Here is a 25,198-nt window from a genome sequence, read left to right on the forward strand (position 1 = left end):
GAGATAGGTGAGGTGGAGCTTTCCAGGATTTGAAGGGATTTGTAGAAGGTAGGAGGGATGGCGATCCAGGTAGGATGGGCATAGCAGAGGATAGGGCGGATGAGGGATTTATAGGTGTGGAGGACGGTGGAAGGATCCAGATTGCATGTGCAGCCAGAAAGGAGCTCGAGGAGGTGGAGTCGGGAGTGTGCCTTGGCTTGGATTGTCCAGTTCAAATGGTTCAAAGGGCCTAAGCACTATGGGACTTAACATCTGAGGTCATCAGTCCCCAAGAACTTAGAACTGCTTAAACCTAACTAACCTAAGGACATCACACACATCCATGCCCCAGGCAGCATTCGAACTTGCGACCGTAGCGGTCGCGCGGCTCCAGACTGACGCGCCTAGAACCGCTCGGCAACTATTGTCCGGTGGTAGGGGGTCCAGGAGAGGTGACAGTCAAGGGTGACGCCAAGGTACTTGAGGACGGGGTGAGGTTGATAGAAAGTCTGTAGATAGTGAGATCGAAATCGAGGAGACGAAAGGAAGGGGTGGTTTTGCCTACAATGATCGCCTGGGTCTTGGAAGGGCTGACCTTTAGCAGCCACTGGTTACACCAAGTGGTGAACGGTCAAGGCAACTGCGCTAGACACTTGTTGTCTTATAGAGGCGTTGCCGACCGCAGCTCCATATTCTGGCTGTTTACGTATCTCTGTTCAAAATGGCTCTGAGCACTATGCGACTTAACTTCTGAGGTCATCATCGCCTAGAACTTAGAACTAATTAAACCTAACTAACCTAAGGACATCACACACACCCATGCCCGAGGAAGGATTCGAACCTGCGACCGTAGCGGTCTCTCGGTTCCAGACTGTAGCGCCTAGAACTGCACGGCCACTCCGGTCGGCTACGTATCTCTGTATTTGAATAAACATGCCCATACTAATTTCTTTGGCGCTTCAGTGTAGATCATGCTTCGGTCTGCGCAGGAGCTCTGCAAGCCGCACTACCCAGCTTCTCGAGGGAAAATAAACCATTACCAATTTTAACTGAATGTCGTAATACCCTGTACGATTATGTGCACGTGTTTGTACAGCATCGGAAGTAACAAATCTTTGACGTACAACTGTTTTTTGCGAACATTTAGAGCGCAGACGGGGCGGCTGTTGCAGGAGTTCCGGTACTTCGACGAGAGCCGGCCCATCCGGTGGGTGGGCGGGCGGCAGCCGCGCGCCGAGCCGGCCTGTGGCTTCCGCGGTGAGCGGTGCGCGCCGCGCGCCCACTGGCGGCTGCTGCTGGCGCTCGCCGCGCTCGCCGCGCTCGTCGCCATCGCCGGCGTCTTCGCCTTCAGGTAGCCAGTCGCCTTGCCTGCCTCTCCCTCCGCTTCTGCCTGCGCGCCCTCCTCGCTCGCTCTCGCCAACCGCAGCTGAGAAATACGTGAAATGTATTCGCAGTTGCGAAAGCGGACGGGCGTCAGCTGTATAAGGAAATGACGACTGTGAAAATTTGTGCCACACCGGGACTCGAACCCGGTTTTCGCTTCACGTGATCAGTCACCTTGGCTATCCGTGCACGACTCACGGCCAGACCCAAACTTAATTACGTCACCATTCCTGCATCACTCCCTGTACTTGTACACAAATTATGCATGGTACTCCACATTAAAGAAAGTGTATTGATACTGCTAAGACTGTGCTAAAACACATTTTCAAATTCCCACTTACACATCAGCAATTTTAATTGAAAGTTGCTGCTGGTATCAGCAGATAAATATTGCGGCGCCTCTGTTGTTAAGAACAACACGCATGCATGTGTGTGCACTAGGACAGGTGGTATTGCAGGGATGATATCATGTGGAAGTTGAAGTCTGGTCCTGAGTCGTGCGTGGATAGCCAAAGTAGTTAAGACGACAGCTCACGTAAAGTGGCGAATTCAGGTTCCAGTCCCAGTCTAGCAAATATTGTCGTCATTCTCTCATACAGATTATGGTTGTTTGTACTCGCAACTGTGAATACATTTCATGGATTTCGTAACACCTGTAGCCACTACAGTACCTATTCCGTTGGATATGTATGCATACATGTCGTAAGGAACATTGCCTCGTTCTTAACAATATAGGCACTGCAGTGTCGTATGTAGCTGAGAAAATTTAAACAAGCCAGTTTCCAAAACTAATGTTCAGAGGTTATAGTAGAACTTCCTCTCTGTTTAATAATATTTACGTATTTATGCATTCATTTTACCTACCAAGATTAGCACCTTCAGGTCTTCTCTTACATCTAACCAGACATCCCTAGTGATTCAACATTATCAATATTACAATATGCGTAGAACAGTGGAATCTCGTTTATCTGGCCCTTGTACCTATTATTCTATAATCTTCCATTTTTCTATATACTATGAGGGTAAAATTATTTTACACGGTATGACTGCAACATAGCCTTCAATGTAAACCAGAACTCCACTGACAAACTTTTAGAGGTGCTAGTATGGCCCAAAACAATAAAAAAACAGTAAAAGGGTGCTCTAAAAGGAGTACCTTAAGAGATAACAGCATTTGATCTTCATTGCTGTGAAACACATCTCATATACTACGACTTCTTTCCCTTCCCTGTCTTCGGAGAAACTAGTACGAACCAAAACAAGAACGAAATGTCCATCAAATATGGGCTCTATAACGCATACCTTAAAAAGCTATGACCTGTTCAGTACAACAGGCGTGTTTTACGGAAGTGAAGATAAACAAGTGCTCATAACTCTTGACGGGCCGAATGGCCGAGCGGTTCAAGGCGCTACAGTCTGGAACCGCGCGGCCGCTACTGTCACAAGTTCCAATCCTGCCTCGGGCATGGATGTGTGTGATGTCCTTAGGTTAGTTAGGGTTAAGTAGTTCTAAGTTCTAGTGGACTGATGACCTCAGAAGTTAAGTCCCATAGTGCTCAGAGCCATTTGAACCATTTTTTTTTTTTTGACTATTCGTTGTTTTTAATGAAATCTTCTACTACATGTCAAACATGTTCTAAATTGCGCATTTAAACTTAACCCAAAAATTTAACTCTTAGTACTAAACATCACTTTCCTCTGTGAATGTTATATTCAATATACTCAACTTCAGGACTTCCCTCACACATCAATATCCCTTTAAAAAACCATCTTCTATGTGAAAGTCGACAAAGATTAACGAAATCCGCACTTTTTGATTTTTTTGTGGTGGTCATAATGCACACTCTCCCCCTCCCCCATGGTACTACACATTAAAGGAAGTGTATTGATACAACTAAGAGTGTGCTAAAAGACATTTTCAAAATGGTTCAAATGGCTCTAAGCACCATAGGACTTAACATCTGAGGTCATCAGTCCCCTAGACTTAGAACTACTTAAACCTAACTAACCTAAGGACATCACACACATCCATGCCCAAGGCAGGATTCGAACCTGCGACCGGAGCACCAGCGCGGTTCCGGACTGAAGCGCCTAGAACCGCTCGGCCACATCGGCCAGCGACATTTTCAACTTCCTACGCACACATCAGTATCTCTACAGAAAGTATGTTGGTTAATATAAGTCAGCCATAATTGTTTGAGAGTCCATGTTTACTGGACTTTTTTCCTAGTTTTTGTCCATTACTACCATATCTCAAAATATGGAAAACAAAAAGCTTTCAGTTAGGGTCGCCATCCATCCCGATTATCGAGATCGTCACCATTATGGACCTCCTTGTCCTGACAACCTAACGAAACCTAATTTTGTCGCGATTTTGCAAAATACTTTTACAAGCTTGGATCAAGTACTGAAGTAACGCCATCTGTCACAGTGCACGCAAAATGCTATGGCGGCTGGACGCGCTGTCAGCTGGTGAAGAGTGGAGAGAGAGGCAGTGGTGGGGCTTCGCTCAGAGCGCTGTAGGGGAAACGCCCAGAGCTGCAGGGGAAGTACCGTTCTAAACTGCACAGTTTTGGTAAATATTAAACGGGGTCTCTCCGCGCCCATACTTGCATGGTGACCATGGTTAGTACTGAAAAATAAATTCCGCCAAAAATGCGGCGATTTATTTTCGTAACATCCAGAGAAGAGTAATGAATGGGGAATTTTGAGTAAAACCTAGACATTTCTCTTGTTGATATGTTAAAATTTTCTTCATTTACCAAACCTCAGCAGAATTTACACACACCTCACTAGCATGTTGGGCAGACGCAGTTGCGAGGGACTTCTGAAATTGTGGTTTATTAAGTGAGGGACTGAGGAAAAGTAAGGTTAGATTAGCATCTTATTAAAAAGCGCATCCTCGGTTTAAAAAAAAAGAATGACTTCACTTGTGTTGTTCCAAAACCCATAACATTTCTCATTTCACCAGCTATAGACGAACCTTAAAAATTACATTCTTTCATCAGAAAAGTGTGTAGTTAATGGAATAACACGGTAGGTAATGAAGTTTTGCAAAGTAACTATATGCCAAAATACTCTCCTCCTTGTGTTCTAACATTTGCCAAAAATTTCATTTCGAAATCTCTAACCGTTTATGAAATGTGAGGAATTGTGTGGCTATTTCACTCTGGCTTTATCGCTGGCGCAGTGCGATCGCAAATGAGTGCGTTACATCAGATCAGCTTTCTCAGGATTGATAACAGATAGAGACCTCCAACCAAGCCTAAAGAAAAATTCAGTATGTTAGCTAAATTTCATATGCAGCAACATATTATGTAATATGCACCAAACGTAAAACTGTTACGACTCCTTTTTTTCATTGCAGACTTTTTCGACTTTCACGGAGTGTAAATATCCCAGTAACTATGATTATTAACGAAAAGATGGACGCATCATAATGAACGTGTCATCTAAAGCTACAACCAATAGTTTCTGTAAAATCGTTTGAGAAAGATTGCAGGGCGTGCGCGTCGATTCTGACATCGCCATCGGGCCGAAAGGTGGCAAAGGCTTGTCGGCCTCCCCTTCTGAACAAACGAATGAACTGGACCAGCTCTTTGTAAGAAAATTCGTCACTACGCGTCGGCCACTGTATCTTGCGCTACCTATAGCGCAACGAGTAAATGTAGTCTCGGTTCCATTTTTATCAACATGTTTATGTCGTCTCACAAATGGCGATGCATGTTGCATACCCTGTATTTACGGTACAAGCACCTTCCAGATCTAGCGCCATCATTCAAGAAAATACCAGACTTCTCCAGTAGTATGGAATTCGCGGAAGAACCGGGCACTTCCCATTTAAATAGCGATCTGATAAGCGATTCTTTCTCAAGGTAATATGAACAACGGTTGCACGTTAGTGATGTTTGAAGTTTTTACGGCGGATATGTGGCGTGAAATGCCTAGTGACGTGTACGTCGATGTCGAAAGTGTTATTGTCGACTCTCTACCGTCTAATAAGCTTACCTTATTGTGTTGTTGTTGCTGTAGTCTTCAGTCTAAAGACTGGTTTGATGCAGCTCTCCATGCTACTCTATCCTGTGCAAGGTTCTTCATCTCCCAGTACTTATTGCAACCTACATCCTGCTGAATCTGTTTAGTGTATTCATCTCTTGGTCTCCCTATACGATTTTTACACTCCACGCTGCCCTCCAATACTAAATTGGTGATCCCTTGATGCCTCAGAATATGCCCTACCAACCGATCCCTTCCTCTAGTCAAGTTGTGCCACAAATTTCTCTTCTACGCAATTCTATTCAATACCTCCTCATTAGTTATGCGATCTACCCATATAACCTTCAGCATTCTTCTGTAGCACCACATTTCGAAAACTTCTATTCTCTTCTTGTCTAAACTATTTATCGTCCACGTTTCACCTCCCTACATGGTTACACTCCATACAAATACTTTAAGAAACGACTTCCTGACACTTAAATCTATACTCGATGTTAACAAATTTCTCTTCCTCAGAAACGCTTTCCTTGCCATTGCCAGTCTACATTTTATATCCTCTCTACTTCGACCATCATCAGTTATTTTGCTCCCCAAATAGCAAAACTCGTTTACTACTTTAAGCGTCTCATTTCCAAATCTAATACCCGCAGCATCACCCGATTTAATTCGACTACATTCCATTATCCTCGTTTTGCTTTTGTTGATATTCATCTTATATCTTCCTTACAAGACACTGTCCATTCCGTTCAGCTGCTCTTCCAGGTCCTTTACTGTCCCTGACAGAATTACGTCATCGGCGAACCTCAAAGCTTTTATTTCTTCTCCATGGATTTTAATTCCAACTCCGAATTTTCCTTTTGTCCCCTTTACTGCTTACTCAATATACAGGTTGAATAACATCGGGGATAGGCTACAACCCTGTCTCTCTCCATTCCCAACCATTTCTTCCCTTACGTGGCCCTGGATTCTTATAACTGCCATCTGGTTTCTGTACAGTTTGTAAACAGCCTTTCGTTCCCTGTCCAATCCCAAAGAAAGCAGGTGTTGACAGATGTGAAAATTATCGAACAATCTGTTTAATAAGCCACAGCTGCAAAATACTAACACGAATTCTTTACAGACGAATGGAAAAACATCCAGAAGCCGACCTCGGGGATGATCAGTTTGGATTCCGTATAAATGTTGGAAAACGTGAGGCAATACTGACCCTACCACTTATCTTAGAAAATAAATGAAGGAAAGGCAAACCTACGCGTCTATCATTTGTAGACTTAGAGAAAACTTTTGACAATGTTGACTGGAAACTCTCTTTCAAATTCTGAAGGTGACAGGGGTAAAATATAGGGAGCGAAACGCTATCTTATCATGTTGTTGTTGTTGTCTTCAGTCCTGAGACTGGTTTGATGCAGCTCTCCATGCTACTCTATCCTGTGCAAGCTGCTTCATCTCCCAGTACCTACTGCAACCTACATCCTTCTGAATCTGCTTAGTGTACTCATCTCTCAGTCTCCCTCTACGATTTTTACCCTCCACGCTGCCCTCCAATGCTAAATTTGTGATCCCTTGATGCCTCAAAACATGTCCTACCAACCGATCCCTTCTTCTAGTCAAGTTGTGCCACAAACTTCTCTTCTCCCCAATCCTATTCAATACCTCCTCATTAGTTACGTGCTCTATCCACCTTATCTTCAGTATTCTTCTGTAGCACCACATTTCGAAAGCTTCTATTCTCTTCTTGCCCAAACTAGTTATCGTCCATGTTTCACTTCCATACATGGGTACACTCCAAAAAAAAAAAGACTTTCAGAAACGACTTCCTGATACATAAATCTATATTCGATGTTAACAAATTTCTCTTCTTCAGAAGCGCTTTCCTTGCCATTGCCAGTCTACATTTTATATCCTCTCTACTTCGACCATCATCAGTTATTTTACTTCCTAAATAGCAAAACTCCTTTACTACTTTAAGTGTCTCATTTCCTAATCTAATTCCCTCAGCATCACCCGATTTAATTTGACTACATTCCATTATCTTCGTTTTGCTTTTGTTAATGTTCATCTTATATCCTCCTTTCAAGACAGTGTCCATTCCGTTCAACTGCTCTTCCAAGTCCTTTGCCGTCTCTGACAGAATTACAATGTCATCGGCGAACCTCAAAGTTTTTACTTCGTCTCCATGAATTTTAATACCTACTCCAAATTTTTCTTTTGTTTCCTTTACTGCTTGCTCAATATACAGATTGAATAACATCGGGGAGAGGCTACAACCCTGTCTCACTCCTTTCCCAACCACTGCTTCCCTTTCATGCCCCTCGACTCTTATGACTGCCATCTGGTTTCTGTACAAATTATAAATAGCCTTTCGCTCCCTGTATTTTACCCCTGCCACCTTTAGAATTTGAAAAAGAGTATTCCAGTCAACATTGTCAAAAGCTTTCTCTAAGTCTACAAATGCTAGAAATGCAGGTTTGCCTTTTCTTAATCTTTCTTCTAAGATAAGTCGTAAGGTCAGTATTGCCTCACGTGTTCCAACATTCCGACGGAATCCAAACTGATCCTCCCCGAGGTCTGCATCTACCAGTTTTTCCATTCGTCTGTAAAGAATTCGCGTTAGTATTTTGCAGCCGTGGCTTATTAAACTGATAGTTCGGTAATTTTCACATCTGTCAGCACCTGCTTTCTTTGGGATTGGAATTATTATATTCTTCTTGAAGTCTGAGGGTATTTCGCCTGTCTCATACATCTTGCTCACCAGCTGGTAGAGTTTTGTCAGGACTGGTTGTCCCAAGGCCGTCAGTAGTTCTAATGGAATGTTGTCTACTCCGGGGGCCTTGTTTCGACTCAGGTCTTTCAGTGCTCTGTCAAACTCTTCACGCAGTATCGTATCTCCCATTTCGTCTTCATCTACATTCTCTTCCATTTCCATAATATTGTCCTCAAGTACATCGTCCTTGTATAAACCTTCTATATACTCCTTCCACCTTTCTGCCTTCCCTTCTTTGCTTAGAACTGGGCTGCCATCTGAGCTCTTGATATTCATACACGTGGTTCTCTTCTCTCCAAAGGTCTCTTTAATTTTCCTGTAGGCAGTATCTATCTTACCCCTAGTGAGATAAGCTTCTACATCTTATCATAGCTGACGAAAATACCTAAGAATGGAAAGAGGAATTGTTACTTGTCGGATGATTACACTTTTGTCAAGAAAGTACGTACGGATCAGGAAGCGTTGGATGAGATTTGTAGCAGTTTCATCTCAGTAACTCACAGAGGTAAGGCAGATGTGAGACATCACATTTCTACGAAGAATCATACAAATAGAAATGCGGTAGCATCGACATCAAAGCCTATTTCTACATTCATGATTAAAGAAGATACCCATGAAGAATTCCTCGTTGCTGGTGCAGGACAAATAACAGCTCATAAAGTTGTCAAGCATCGTCAATTCTTCAGCTCTCTTGACTGTATCGTAAAACTGAAAGCCGCAATATATCCTCACTCCAAAGTCGCCGCAAAGCTGTCCACAGCCAAGACCAGAGCTACGACGATTGTTAAAAATATTCTGGTACCACATTCCGTGTCCGAATGCGTAAAACAACTGCAATTAGTTTCTTTATTGTGGGACCTGCAGCATATGAGTTTTGTACATCAAATATAAAAAAACCTGTATAAATTGCATATTATGTAAATTATAAATAAATGCAATTTCAAAAAGTTCCATTTTACGGCAGGGACACCGACGCAACGAACCAAAAGGCTGAATAGGTGTTTCCTTTAATTGTTCAGTACTTTGCTGAAACTTACGCAATCCAACAGAAGCTGTTGAAGTCTGTTTTGCTGAATAACCAGACATTGGAGACAACTGCAAAGTTTTGTCTAGAACATTAAGACAACTGCAAATTCAGTTAGATGAATTAATCGCTTTTTGTGGAGACAATAGCAATAGCAACTTCGGAGGGCTTCATCGAGGCGGGCAGCGGAATGTGTTTCACCAATTAAAGAAGAATTAGGAAAAAATGTAGAAGGAATTGGATGCCCTGCCCAGATTCTCCACAGTACTATAGCCGTCGTCACTGAAATAATCCTCATGGAAATATTTAATTATTTAAACCGTAAGCACAGAGAAGCTGAAAGAGTTCTGCTTATACATCTATGTCAATCATCAGAGCATTTTATCTTACCCAAAAGCAATATGGCTGTCGTGAATACTCGTAGTTGCGGGAATTCTTAAGCTTTGGATTCCTTTAAAACAATTTTTTGACGCCAAGGACAGGCCACCTAAAATAATTTCAGACTTTTTCAGTAGTCCGATCAATGAAATTTACTTCACGTTTCTGCAGGCAAAGTTAGCTGTTTGAAAAAATAAAAGAACCGTGGAGAAGAATGAAGTCTCGATAATTGAAATAAGAAATATATCAAACGACACTCAATGATGTCTGCATGAAATGAAGACTGCCAATTTTATTGTCATGCAAACCAAGATTAATTTGAACAAATTAAAGAATGAGAACCCTAACCAAGAAATTATTAATTTGATTTCGGAATTTGAGGAAGATGCAGTGGCTTTCTATATCATAGCATTTGATAGAGAAATTGGCTATTTCTTTTAATAAATATCTAGTATTTGATTAGACGACGCTATGTGAAATTCCAGATTGAGTGATTATTAACACTATTATACACCTGGCAGAAAATGGTGTGAAGATATCAGGCGACAATTGATTTCAGGGATACATGTATCTGAAGAGCTTTTTAGAAACTAAGCGTGACTCGGATGAATGGGAGTCTGAGCACTCCGTGGAGGAAAGGTGTATTTGTATTGCACTGTATTGTACGAAACTGGGGACCTAGAAACGACGGAGATGCTCCGTCCCCGCCGTAGCCCGCAGTGGTACACAACCCCACAACAGGCTACAGCATTCCACTCACCCCTCCGCCGCCCCACACCGAACCCAGGGTTATTGTGGGGTTCGGCCACCAGTGGACCCCTCCCCCACCCCCCGACCCCCCCTCTCCCTCAGGGAACATCTCGCACCAGACGAGTGTAACCCCTATGTTTGTGTGGTAGCATAATTGTGGTGTACGCGTACGTGGAGAAAGTGTTTGGGAACCAGCTCGCATTCGCCGAGGTAGATGGAAAACGGGCTTAAAAACCATCCGGCACACCGGACCTCGACACCAATCCGCCGTGCGGATTCGTGCTGGGGACCGGCACCCATTACCGCCGGGAAAGCAGTACGTTGGAACGCACGGCTAACCGGATGGGCTAAGGTATATTTGCTTTCATAAGGAAACCGAAAACCCTCAACGCAAAAACCAACAGTTAAAATTATGCATTTGTTTTCTATTCCGGCACAAAACGCCACTGTGCAAAGAGTATTTTTGCTGATGTTGGCCCAGTGCTGCCATGGATTGTGGTATCAGTCTTACAGTGCCAGTTCAAGTACAGGCTGACTTGCATGGAGTTTTATAAATACGTAAAAGGGGAAAAAGACTTGCTGAAAAAGATGATATCTTCCGAAAAATATGATGTACCAACTACTTCTACCGCAACAAGTTCCATATGGTAATTGTATCCTAAATACAAAGTGATTATATTAAACAAAATTGTTGCTTCATTTCTATACCCCCATCTCAGAGCGTCCCGACGGGGTCCCAGCTTCATGGACTTTCGCTTTTAGTAGAAGAGATGTTGTCTTCCAGTAACGAAGGTGAATAAGTGCTCATAGCTCTTAAGGTATGAATTTTAGAGCCCGTTTTCACTACAAGTTTTTCCCCGCTTTGGCCCATACTAACACCTCTGAAAATTTGTCGGTGGAGTTCACCCAGTATACGCGAATAGTGCCAGTGAGTCCATGAAGGAATATAAAGTTTATCACTGAAACCAACAATGCCTTTCAGTAAGCATAGCCAATATAGTCCAAACGCTCCACCTTTGTGTGAGCCACGATCTAGTGAACAGGGATGTAGAAATGGAAACGATTAATAACTGTTGCATAATCGGAAAAATTGATTGGAAAGAATACTTGAAAAAAGTTGAAGGTAATTTATGAATCTGTGCACAATCTTGGGTGAACTTGAACTGATACCAATATCAACAAACTTTAATATAATTACATTCAAGGTCAATAAACATAATTTGCATTACGCACTGCTGCTACCAGTAGAATGCGGTACCGAATCATCATCGCAACCATTGAAATTGTCGATCAGTCACACGGAGTACAATATTTTTATAATAATTAAACCAAGTTCAATAGGTGCCTATCAAGTCTGAGTCATTAACTTTACATTAATTCCATTGTGATTAGTCTTGATTGCAGGGGTGATTCTAGAAGTCGGACAAGGGGGGGAAGGCTAATGGCGGAGGGAAAGTTGGGGTCCTCCAGCACAAATTGGTAAAATTTGGTGCTGCTTAACGCAGTGTTTGGTAACTGCTTTAGAGTTCAGGGTAAAAACGTGACTACAGAATGTGTGTGCCGGGGAAAATAATACTATTTGACCCAGATGTCCGGCGATTTCGAAGTTTTTGTCTGGGGTCAGCGGTTTAAGTGTTGGTAGGCATTCCCAACATATTTAGCTTTCTTGATTGTTGTAAGTGGTACTCGTACATTAATATACATTCAATGTATGTTAATAAATAATAAGACGCCCATTCTAAGTTAAATCATATTTATTTGTTTAGATAATAAACTATTTGCCGCTCTTATTCTTTTGTTACAATGTGTTTGAAATACATTGCATCCTATATCGCTACATAATTATTTAAAAAATGATTGAATATGTTGACTGACTTCTTAAGTCATTATATCCAATGTAGTATGATACTCCATTGGGGGGAGGGGGGGTCTATAGCCCCCATTGTTGTCCCACCCCCTCTTGCCACCCTTCCTGCTTCATTGTGACAGTGTCGATGCAGGAGCGATCCACCAGATAACGAGTAAATTATTCTTGTCTGCACCGAAACTCTTGATGCAGAATCTCGGCGGCGATTAAAATAATGAACAGATAGGAGTTGATCTTATACCCGTGCGAATAAATATTCTTTTTCTAATAATAAACGGTTAAAATATACATTTTTAACGATGTTGATACGACGGATCCAAGAATACGTCCGTACGCTACCACTTCCCGAAACAATAGGGCGAAGATATATGAATTAATAAATTGAAAAGCGTATTTCTTACTTTGTTTCATACAGGTAATTACTGATGAATCAAAACATTATCCTTGCCACAAAACAACACATAACTTTACCGTTGGTGGTGTCTACAACTCATGCAGTTTACATACAGCTTATATATAAGAAAAGGAAAGAACGAAAGAAGTAATATGATTCAGTACAATAGTCACGACGTAAATGAAGCTCGTATTTTCTATAATAATTCCAAAGTTTAATTGTGACTCAAGGTAACAGTCACGTCGTTTTTGCATAATTGTGTGATGTCTAAAAGTGGAGATGCGCTCTTCATTTTTAAATAGCGTTTCAGTTGAAACTATGCTTCATCAATTCGACCCAGTCATTATCCTATCCAAAGCAGCTAATCAAATGGAAATATACAGAGGCAATAAATTATAGTCACAACGGGAGATGTAAGTCTAAGAGTACCTCTTTCTAGTTCCTCCTGCAATTTTTCTATGTAGATTTAGCAAATTTTATAATTTCATAAGTACGTTTCGTAACAATAAGGAATTATTAAAAAATATTATTCAAAAGAACTATATTGATGACACAACAAATTAAATGTATCGTTGTAGCAAAGACGTTACAAATTGTGTAAACTTTCTACAGAAACTGAAATTAAAACAAAATTCGTAAGTTATTGTTTACAGCAACTGCTGGAGGCCTACATTGTTTGTAGTGCGATGTAATAATAAGTTATGTTTGTTCCCCATAAACTAATAACAGCTATTGAGTAAATTAAGAGGGCTATAATTTTACTTCAAATTTCCTTCATTCGTGTGAGGCAAATTCATTGATTATGTCATTTAGGTCAATTTCAGCAGCTGTGGGTGTTCTGTCGACAGTATAGATAAAGTGACTGACTGCTTTCACATTAAGTAGTTTTTTATTATCTGAAACTGTGCTTAAGTATTATCATTACTTGGATATGTGTTTTTAACAGTAGCGGCTTGTGTCGCCTGCGCTCCGGCTTGTGTCGCCTGCGCTCTAAGCGGGCTATGGATGTACCGGTACTATTTACCGGTATCTTAAGAGTTCATCCAACCCCTACCTCCAAAAAACGCTAGACCATTATCTAGACATAATAGAAATAAAAACTTTGTCTTTCACTTCCATCTTACAAATAGCGTCGCGTAGGTGATTGTTAAGCAAGCGGCGTTTGTTGTTCTATTTTATGGGGGCATCTCTGATGTGCTATTCGTTCACAACGTTCTAAATCACGGCAATTTGGTTGCGTAGACTTCTGCGTTCTAAATCACAGCAATTTGGTTGCGTAGACTTCGGCAGAAGTCGGTCAGCTTCGGCCCACTAATGTTTTTGTGAGCTGCTACTGCCGACATACCGATCTAACAATACATGGTTTGTGTGTGTGTGTGTGTGTGTGGCGGAGCAGGTACAAAATAATTGCCCTGCCGCGCCACACCGTTACGCGGTGTGTAGTACCCTTTACCAGCCGTACGTGACGAGAGAGCAGTTTGCTCATTTCCAGTCGATGAATGTATACATACGGTACCGCGAACGAAGTGGATGCCCGTCGTCAAGAGAGATAAAATTTCTCCGATGGCTGTGATTCTACGGTAAACATTCAGTCTGGAACCGTGCGACCGCTACGGTAACAGGTTCGAATTCTGCCTCGGGCATGGATGTGTGTGATGTCCTTAGGTTAGTCAGGTTTACGTAGTTCTACGTTCTAGGGGACTGATGACCTCAAATGTTAAGTCTCATAGTGCTCAGAGCCATTTCTACGGTAAACAGTTCCCTTCTGAAATTCTATTTGTTGATCTCAGTAGGTAGACGAAAGTATGTGGTCGTTACAGGTTTAAGCAATGGGAACTCAGTGGGATATGTCTCTACATTTCATTGAAAGAACTGAAGTGGCAAATGATTGAAGATAGACGCTTTTTAATAAGTTTCAAGAACCAGCTATGTGATGGATCTAGGAATATACCGCAACCCCGTACGTATCACTCAGTAGGGATAGTGATGACAAGATAGACAATTCCAGCTTATTTTTCTTAGTGAGGTATTTGTTGTTGCCAACTTTGATTATTTGCATGTATAATGGCCCTATATAACAGAATGAGCAGACCAGTCCTAACCTATGGAGCAGGAGAGAATACTTTAAAGGGGAAGAACTAGAGAAGTTTAAGTATCAGTGTTTGGAAACAAAGTTAATCAGAAGACTTTGGTCCATACTGCGATAATGAATCGGAAAGCTGGAATGCTTCTTTTTTGTCATCAATATATATATATATGGGAAAGAGGAAGGAGAGGCAAAGACGGAAGGATGTGGGTTTTAAGGGAGAGGGTAAGGAGTCATTCCAATCCCGGGAGCGGAAAGACTTACCTTGGGGGAAAAAGGGACAGGTATACACTCCCACACACACACATATACATTCACACATATACAGACACAAGCAGACACATATAAAGGCAAAGAGTTTGGGCACATAAAAGATTTTGTCCTAAACAGTAATTCACAAACAAATATTTATTTGGCAGGTGACACAAACATCCTTACTACAGGAAACACCCACAGTCAGCTAAAAACAGCTTTAATTAAAACTGTAGCACAGCTAAATAGATGGTTTGAAGGGAATAAACTACTAATAGACAACATAAAAACAATTTTCCTTAATTTATGTATAAAAGGTAATACATGCAACATCATTATGACAATAAACTCCAACAAAAAATAATCAATCTTCTCTATAAACAAAGTTTTCAGGCATATGGCTTCAAAATAATTTCAAATAGCATACACATGTAACAAAATAAATGGAAGATGTTTACTCTCTGTTAACGCAAGTTTTAGCACTCTCTGATTTACCTACTTTGCTCAATTCCAAAGTATCCTGCTGTATGGAATTATATTTTGGGGTAACACGCCATCTAGTTCACTCACTTTCCTAAGCCCAAAAAGAACTGTATAGAGCAACCTGATTTTTGTAAACTCCTCTTTCAAAGGTCGCCAGTCCTTCTACTTCCCTGTGTGTACATGCTAGAGATCTGTAAGTGTGTCAGAAAGAACTTAAAAGACATAAAGGAAAATTTTAATATCTATTAGCATGATATAAGACAAAAGGAAACACTTTATGTTGAGTCAGTAAGGGCATCAGCCAACCACAATAAGCAGTGGTATACAAATTTACAATGGTCTCCCACATAAGTTAAAAATCATATCATCATACACACACTCTTATAAAACCTTAAGGGCATTCGTATTAGATCATTGCTTCTATTCAGTTGCAGAATTTTTTGAGAACATTTGAGAGACTTGAAAAAAGACGGTGCATCTACTGTAAGTAGTGCAAGCTCTTTTGTGGATGAAGCTAAAATTCATGTATCTAGTAAAATAATACTGAATTTTTACTGTGTTGTGTTGCTGTTTTGTTTTGTGTTTATTTAGTGTCCCACAGTCTGGAAAGATTTTTTGGACAAATAAATAAATAAATTACAGAGAGGGAGAGAGTGTGTGTCTCAAGAAAAAGCAAACAATGTATAAATCATCAAAAATCAGATTTGTTACCCATGACAGTAGTGTAACTGAAGGCCTCAACACCTTCTATTTATTATATGCATAGAAGATCTACCCTCATATTTGTATTGCAAATAAAAACTGCTTTTTCGTCCTGCACTTTAATCTACACTTAGTATTATCTTGTAGTCACAACATAATGAACGGTAGCAATAGAGTAGCAACAGCTAGAGGAACTACAGTTTTATAGCAAATGTGTAGCAAATAAATAAAATTAAATCAAAAGTCTTTATATTTAATTCAAATGCTTCCAGTCATTAATGGTCCTTGAGTGTCATATTAATGAAAGACCTGTCCAGAATATGCACCAGACTGTTGTGCAGTTTATCTGTTGCTTAAGTTGACAGATTTTATAGTGAAATTCTTGTGCTTCATGCCTATTTTGTTTTCTTCATTTCATGTCTGGTTATGCATTTTTACTGTAAGAAAACTCCAGTGCTAGAAACTGTGTTTCAGTGCCAGAAAAAGGCTAACAGATGCACTGTGAGACATGGAACACAAGAATCAATTAAATTAATGTTATGACAGTAGAGTTAAATATTATGATAGTATACTGGCTAGCCTGGGTTAAAGAAAAGCTTAAGAACGTTTATCTTAGGATGTTAATACACCAGTACAACGTAAGAAATAGCCACATGTTTGCAAAGGTTCACTGTAATTATAATTATCTTAATCTTCTGTATTTTATCAAACTATGTAATAGGGCTCATTTAATTATTTTGAAGAAGATTTGAAGTATGCTGTCGGAATAGGTGAGAAGTAGTAGAGTACGAGACTCTGTAATAAATAATCAAAAGTCCCAATGTTGAACTATGAACAATTGTAATAACATACAGATTTCTTTTATGTTGATCCAAGTGCTGTATCATATCATATTGTATTTGTAGATAAAGAAGAGGTGGTATCATAATGTAGCATTGTATAAAACATTCTCAGACTTCTTGTTGCTTCAGTTCATGGTAAATCTTTCATCAATTACCTCCTTAGTCTTTGACAGAAGCAATTGATTGTTATAATTGCTGCTTCAGTGGCCTTATATTGGCTATAAATGACTTCTGATTGGTTGGTAATTACATAGTGTTGTCACAGATGGTGTCAACATCTGCAGTGATGGTGCCACCTCTCTTGTAGTAGCATAAACATTGTGACAAATATCTCTGTGCCTCCTCTGCATCAAGAGCTCTCTTCCATGCACCACTAAGGTTATATCACTGCCACTGTCGAAGTTCTTCTGACACACTCTTATTTCTGTAGTGTCTTTAATCACAGAATCCCAGTATGTAGGAGCCTGGGACAAAACTTTTGTTTCTTATTTCTCTGTCTTGACAGTGGACAGTATGGTTCCATTATTAGATATTTTTGTGTGATGAAAGTCAGATGGACATCTCAGCCACTTAATGTACTGCAAGCCAATCCATACAGATTTTTATCTTAGCTCGCAGAGTTTTCATCATACAGCCCAGAAGAAGGCAGTTTTAAATGCATTGGTACACAGAGCAAAATCTGGTTCTGACACGGACTACTTGGATTCCAAAATTAAACATCTAAAGTACGGTTCACTTAATATGAAGTGAATGTTCTCCAAGAAAAGGAAATATGAAAACATTGAACAGTCAGTCACTTGATGAGAGACCGATTACATTCCTTTTTTCCTTTGTGCTACATCCAGCAAAATAGACAGAGTCGTGGAAAGATGAGATATAAGACCTATTTTTTAGCCTAAGAAGATGAAGGGGATGGTTTGCCCTGTTAAGGATAGCTTTGGCCTCAGGAGCCCTGGGATTTATAACATTGATCAGTCCCTCCACACCATTTCCAAACACTGTGCAAAACATCAGCAACATAAAGATCCAGAACTTGAGAAATCTGTAGTTGCTGAAAACAGCCTCACAAACAAACACTGTGACATAATAAAAGTTTTGTCCAAGGCTCCTACATACTGATATTCTGCAATTAAAGAGGCTGTAGAAATAAGTATGTGCGAGAAGAAGTTCAACTGTAGCAACAGATGCGATCTTAATAGTGCATGGAAGTGAGCCCCTAATGCAGAAAAGAGGCAGAGATATTCATCACAATGTTTCTGCTACTACCAGAGTGGTGGTGCCACTAGTGCAGACGTTGACTCCTTCAGCTGCAGCATTACATAAGTACCAACCAGTCGGAAGCCATCTGTGTGCTATATAAGGCCACCACAGCAGCAGTTATGACAGTTAGTTGCTCCTGAAGAAGATGATGGAGGTAACCATTGAAATCTCAGGGATTTACACTGAACTGACACAGTGACAAGTCTGGAAATGTTACCTTTAGTTTCACGAGGAACTAGGGTATATGAGGTCTGTTCAAAAAGTTCCAGAACTTTATCACAAAATTTTTCTACTTTTACCTTTTACTTATTGCACATAGTCTCCTTTGAAATACTCTCCTCCTCAATTGATACATGCTTCCAATGCCATTTCTACTTCCAGAGCCAGACTTGGTACAGCTCTTGCTGAATTGTGTGAAGAGCTGTCTGTGAATTATATTTTATCTCATCTGTCATTGTGAATCTTCATCCTTTCAACAGGATTTTCAACTTTGGAAATAAAAATAGCCTGCAAGGGCCAGGTCTGCAAAGTACAGAGAATGAGGCAGCACAGGGATTTCGTTTTTTGTGCAATAGTCATACACTAACAGGGAAGAATGTGTGGTTGTGCTGCCATGATGCAAGCGCCATCAATTGTCTCACCACATTTCAGTATGTTTCCTATTCACGTTTTCTGTTAGCCATCACAGTATTTCCTGACAGTACCATTGACTAACAGTTTGTCCCTCTGGCATGAATTCATGATGAACTAATCCTTCAGAATCAAAGAAAACTATTAGCAAGGTTATGACATTTGTCTTGACTAGCTTTTTTTGGTCCTGGAGAATGTTTCCCAACCCATTGTGAAAACTGAAGCTTGATCTCAACATAATAACTGTAGACCCAGATCTCATCAGCAGTTGTGATTCTCTTAAGGAACATCTCATTGTCATTTTTGTGTGATCCAAAAGCTCTTCACAGATTGCAAGGCAAAGCTCTTTCTGGTCTTGACTCATGGGCTGTCAGATGAACTTGGCGGCAGCATGGTGCTTTCCAAGATGCTTTCAGGATTTCATGACATGATCCAACTGACTTGCATCTGGCCATTTATAAACCATGTGAACCATTCATAACACCGAGTTCAGCTTGAGCACTCATCACAGTAGGTTTTATGCATCATTTGGTGTGTCACTGTAAAGATTTTCTTGAGCTTCACACAAAATTTAATGCAGACGCATTGCTCCTCTTAACTCTGCCATCTCGAAATTCACAAACCTTGCAACATAATGTTCTACTCAATATAGATCTGAACAATAATTAACAGACATTCAACAGTGAAACTTCCCACAGCTACACATTTAACACAGGTGTGTTTAGGTATGACAACTTCATTTGCTCCAACACATCATTGTATAACACGCATTGTATAATGTTCCTTTACAAAGGAAAACCTAGGAGAACTGCTCCAATTTAATCCTTGTACCACAGAAAAGATGAATGAAATAAGCATTAGTGTCAGTGGTGTTGAGAAATAGAATAAGTACTAGTGTCAGTGGTGTTGAGGAAGAGCTGAAATCATTACAACTGAACAAAGCTCCTGGAGCCAATGGAGTCCCTATCAGATTCTATACTGAATTTGCAGCTGAGCTAGCTCCTTTTTCTCACTATAATCTATTGCAGATCCCTTGAACGAAAAACTGTACCCAGTTCTTCGAAAAAGGCACAGGTCATACCCACCTACAAGAAGGTAGTACAAATGATCCACAAAAGTACTGTCCATTATCCCTGACATCAATTTGTTGTAGAATATTAGAACATATTCTTAGGTCATAGATAATGAGGTATCTTTAACAGAATGACCTTCTCTGTACGAACCAGCATGGGCTTTGAAAACATGGATCACATGAAACCTAACTTACACTTAACTTACACTTTTCTCACATGATGTACTGAAAACTTTGGATCAATGCAGTCAGGTAGATACAATGTTTCTCAATTTCAAAAAGCTTATTGTCAAAAGTACAATCATTCAGGGTATCAAGTGAAATTTGTTACTGGATTGAGGACTTTTTAATAGGGAGGACACAGTATGTTATCTTGGAAGGAGTGTCATCGTCAGATTTAGATGTAACTTCGGGTGTGCTCCGGGGAAATGTGGTGGCATTCTTGCTGGTTCATGTTGTATATTAATGACCTTGCAGACAATATTAATAGTAAAATCAGGCATTTTACAGATGATGCATTTATCTGTAATGAAGTAGTGTCTGATAGAAGCTGTATAAATAATCAGTCAAATCTTGATAAGATTTCAAAATTGGTGCAAAGACTGGCAACTAGCTCTAAATGTTCAGAAATGTAAAATTGTGCACATCACAAAATGGAAAAACGTAGTATCCTATGACTATAATATCAATGAGTCGCTTCCGGATTCGGACAACTCATACAAATACCTGCTTGTAACACTTGGTAGAGATTTGAAATGGAATTATCACATTGGTTCAGTCTAGAGTAAAACAGGTGGTAGTCTTAAATTTATGGGTAGAATATTGGGGAACTACAGTCAGACTACAAAAGAGATTGGTTACAAATCACTCATGTGACCCATCCTAGAATATTGCTGAAGTGTGTGGAACCCGTACCAGATAGGACTTACAGGGGATATTGAACATATACAGAGAAGGGCAGCACGAAAGGTCATTTGAACATATACAGAGAAGGGCAGCATGAAAGGTCACAGATTTGTTTAATCCATGGGAGAGTGTCACAGACATACTGAAGGAACTGAAATGATAAACTCTTGAAGACAGGCATAAACTATTCTGAGGAAGTCTGTTAACAATGTTTCAAGAACTGACTTTAAAGATTGCTCTAAGAATGTACTACAACCCCTTATGTGTCACTCACATAGGGATTGTGAGGATACATTTAGAATAATTACTGCATGCACAGAGGCATTCAAACAATCATTCTTCCCCCCCATACGTGAATGGAACAGGAAGAACCCTGATAACTGGAACAATGGGTCGTACCCTCTGCCATGCACCTCAAAATTTATGCAAAGTATAGATGTAGATATAGCCTGGTGTGAAATTACGAATGTTCTGGAATTTTTTGAACAGACCTCGTATATCATCAACATTCACAAGACATTTCGGGAAAAGGAGGGTCCCAAAGTGGCTACCATGAATACTTGCGCAACAGAGTACTGCTGTTCATGATTTGGATGTGGGATGTGGAAACTGAAGCAATAGCACTGATATCATTTATCAGAAGGAACTACTAACATCAGTGCAGTGTCTTTTTTCACTAATAGCTGTTTGAACTGTAATTATATTTACTTTGCAGCTCTCTCATCAGTAAAAGAATGGCTTAGTGCAAATATTTTGCTCACAATGATCGGATGAATATTACTTTAAACTGCCTGGTGTGGACTGTCAATCATTTGCACAAAATAGTTTCTTGTCACAAACATTCTAATGTTGACCACCTCATATTTACGAAGGTTGGAACTTTAATAGCAGTAACTATTTATTTGCAGCCCGTACAAAATAGATACGTGTTTCAAAGTTTTACTGACCTTCAAACTAGTCAACAGCATTGTGTATAACCCATTGCCAGCAATGTTGAAGTTGTAGGATACTCTTAGCAGTGCCAGTTTTGTTGACAGTTTGTCTGACGCAGTCTATTGCCGAACGAATTTGTAGCAGTTCTGAAGCAAATGCCATGAAGTGTTTCCTTCAGTTTAGAAATCGAGTTGAACTTATGAGGGCTTAAGTCAGGGGAGTGCAGTAGGTGGTATAACACTTAGCAGCGCCATCAGTCCAAAAAATCAGTAACAGCTTGCACTGTATGTGCTTGAGGATTGTCCTGCAAAATGATGGTCTAGTCCTGCAGAAAGTGTTATCACTTCTGTCTCTACGCTGTTCATTTTGCTGTTCATTTTTGGAACATAACCTACGACCAGCTTAGAGACAGGAATGATGAGACTTTCTACAGGACCTGACCATCATTTTATAGGACAATGCTCAAGCACATAGAGTGCAAGCTGTTACTGATTTGTTTGATTGATGGGGCTGCTAAGTGCTATACCACCTCCTGCACTCCCCTGACTTAAGCCCTCAGGAGTTTGACCCAATTTCTAAACTGAAGGAAACCCTTCATGGCATTCACTTCAGAACTGCTACAAATTCATCAGGCAATAGACCGCGCTGCTCGAACTGTCAACACAACTGGCACTGCTAAGAGTATCCTGCAACTTCCACATCACTGGCAATGGGGTATACACAATGCTGGTGACTACTTTGAAGGTCAGTAAAACTCTGAAACATGTATCTATTTTGTACAAGCTGTAAATAAATAGTTGCCACTATTGAAGCTCCAACCCTCGTACTTGAGGATGATACAACAAACTCTGCCATTTGTAAGTACTCACCTGTATTATTAAATTGTCACTAAATGCTCTCTCCCCCCTACCCCTTCAACCCTGGCTCTCCCCACAGTTGTCATCCACCCCTCTCTCTCCTTCCCCCCTCTCCTTTCCCCCCTCTCTCTCCTTTCTCCCTTTTTATATAACCCTTTTTACATCTTCCATTCTCTTTCCCTCCCCACCTCTCTGTCATCTCTCTCTACCACAGCCCCTCTCTCTTTCCCACTACCATTACCCTCCTCTCTTTCCCACCATCACCACTCTCCCCTGCCTCAACTCCCTCTTCCTTGCCTCCACCCTCTTTTCTCCATCTCTCGAAACAGCACATACACAAGCCGGCAGACACCCTCTCCCCCCCCCCCCCCCCCCCCCCACACACACACACACACAACATACAGTTAGTTTATAGTAAGCAACTAGACTCAACAGAGATTGTTACTGCCACATGGCAACTGGGATAGATTAGCATGTCATGTAACTGGGATGTCAACAAACATACCAACTATTAGCTTCTCCATGTATGGAGTGTGCTGTTATCCTGCAGTTGTATATTAAATTAATGGAAGGCAAACAGTGAGGAATTTTGAAACACTATAGATGGAACACACAGAATTAAAGAGAGAAAGCATGGGAAGTAAGTCCACCTTCACATTTCACCTCATATAAGATAGTCACAAAGTGTACAGTGTCAAAAAAATCTCATAATTTTATATACCGTGAAGTTATACTTTATAGGAACATACACTGTCCGATCAGAAACATCTGGGAACCAATATGTAATGTGCAATAGACTACTGAATGTCACATGATATGGACGCACCAATATAAGAGAAGGTGGTGAGTATTCTGTTGTTGGAGAGAAGCAGTAACAGCAGAATGAGTCCATCAGAAGAGTGCAGTGACTTTGATTGTTGGCTAATCATTGGATACCACATGGGTAACAGATCCATTAGGGACAGTTCAACCCTTCTTAAGAAGCTCAGATTGAATGTTGATGTGATTGTGAAGTGGAACTTAGGAACAACCACAGTAAAACCAGGCAGACCTCTTGCACTGACGGTGGCCACTGGACATTACAAAGAGTGGCTGTAAAAATTTGTATGAAATCAGTGGAAGAAATCACTCGTGAGTACCAGAGTGCTACCAGCAATCCATATACCGCAGTGTCTGTGTGTAGAAGGTTAAAAAGAAAGGGCTGGAATGATCGAGCATTTCCTCAAAAGCCACACATTTCCATAGCCAATGCTAAGTATCACTTGACGTAGTGTAAAGAGTGACACCTATAGACAGTGGATGACTGGAAATTAGTGATTTGGAGTGATGAATTACATTACACTCTGTGGCAGCCCAATGAAAGGGTGTGGATTTGCAAATGCCTAGAGAATGTTACTTGAATTATGTGTAGAACCAACAGTGAAATACAGAGGAGATGGTATTATGGTATTGGATTGTTTTTCATGAGTAGGGCATGGTCCACTTATTGGACTTAATAAAATGCAACAATATTATGAAAAGGAGAGCTGCTACTCACCATATAGTGGAGATGCTGAGTCGCAGATAGGCACAACAGAAAGACTGTCATAGTATAAGTTTTTGACCAACAAGGCCTTTGTCGAAAATAGACGACACACACACATACACAAACACATGCCAGCACAACTCATTCGCACATGACTACAACCTCTGTCAGCTGAAGTCATACTGCCAGTGTGGCATTGCGGCTTCAGCTGCCAGAGTGCGCAATCATGGATGTGAGTTGTGTGTGTGGTGTGTGTGTGTGTGTGTGTGTGTGTGTGTGCCTGTTATCTGTTTTTAACAAAGGCCTTGTTGGCCGAAAGCTTATATTGTGACAGTCTTTTTGTTGTGCCTATCTGTGACTCAGCATCTCCACTATATGGTGGTTAGCAACTTTCCTTTTCATAATTTTGCTACATTTCATCCTGGATTTTCGATTGTTTAATAAAATGCTAAGTATGGAAGATATGAACTTGTTTTACAGTGGTTTGTTCTGTATGCAGTAAAGGCCCAGTTCAGAGGTAATGATTGTATGTATAGAGTGACAGTGTACTCAGTTGTGAGACAATGGTTTGTGTACAATAACATTCCTGAAATGGGCTGGCCTGTCATGAGTCCCAACTTGAACCCAATGGAACTCTTTTGGGATGAGTTAGAGTATTGACTTCACTCCAGACCCTAGCATCCCACATCACCACCTTCTCATTTCACCTCTTGAGGAATAATGGGCTTCCATTCCTGCACAGATATTCAGGCAGCTCATTTAAAGTGTCTCCTGAGTTCAAGCCATCATAAAGGTGAAAGTGGACTCATCCCATGTAACTATCCATTAAGAAATGCCCAGATACTCTGGATTAGATAGTGCATGAAAAATATATGAATGAATAGAAGAACAAAACGAACTGTTCCAAAAATCTACATCTACACTCTGAAAACCGCTGTGAGGTGAATGGCAGAGGGTACATCCCATCGTACCAGTTATCTGGGTTTCTCCCTGTTCCATTCACATATGGAGCTTGGGAGGAATGATTGTCTGAATTCCTCTGTGCCTGCAATAATTATTCTACTCTTATCCTTATGATCCCTATGTGAGCGATACATAGGGGATGTAGTATATCT

At 40.6% G+C, this 25,198-nt stretch overlaps 1 protein-coding gene across 1 annotated transcript in view; it reads left to right on the top strand.

Moving 5' to 3' along the window:
• LOC126335948 (guanylate cyclase 32E-like) overlaps positions 1-25,198 on the top strand; it is a 437,004-nt gene that overhangs the window by 148,693 nt on the left and 263,113 nt on the right. The window contains exon 11 of the mRNA XM_049999424.1: positions 1,152-1,330. Coding sequence (XP_049855381.1) covers positions 1,152-1,330 — 179 coding nt within the window. The remainder of the gene's footprint in view (positions 1-1,151; positions 1,331-25,198) is intronic.

The sequence above is a fragment of the Schistocerca gregaria genome, chromosome 2 (assembly GCF_023897955.1).
Source record: "Schistocerca gregaria isolate iqSchGreg1 chromosome 2, iqSchGreg1.2, whole genome shotgun sequence".
Lineage (NCBI taxonomy): Eukaryota > Metazoa > Arthropoda > Insecta > Orthoptera > Acrididae > Schistocerca > Schistocerca gregaria.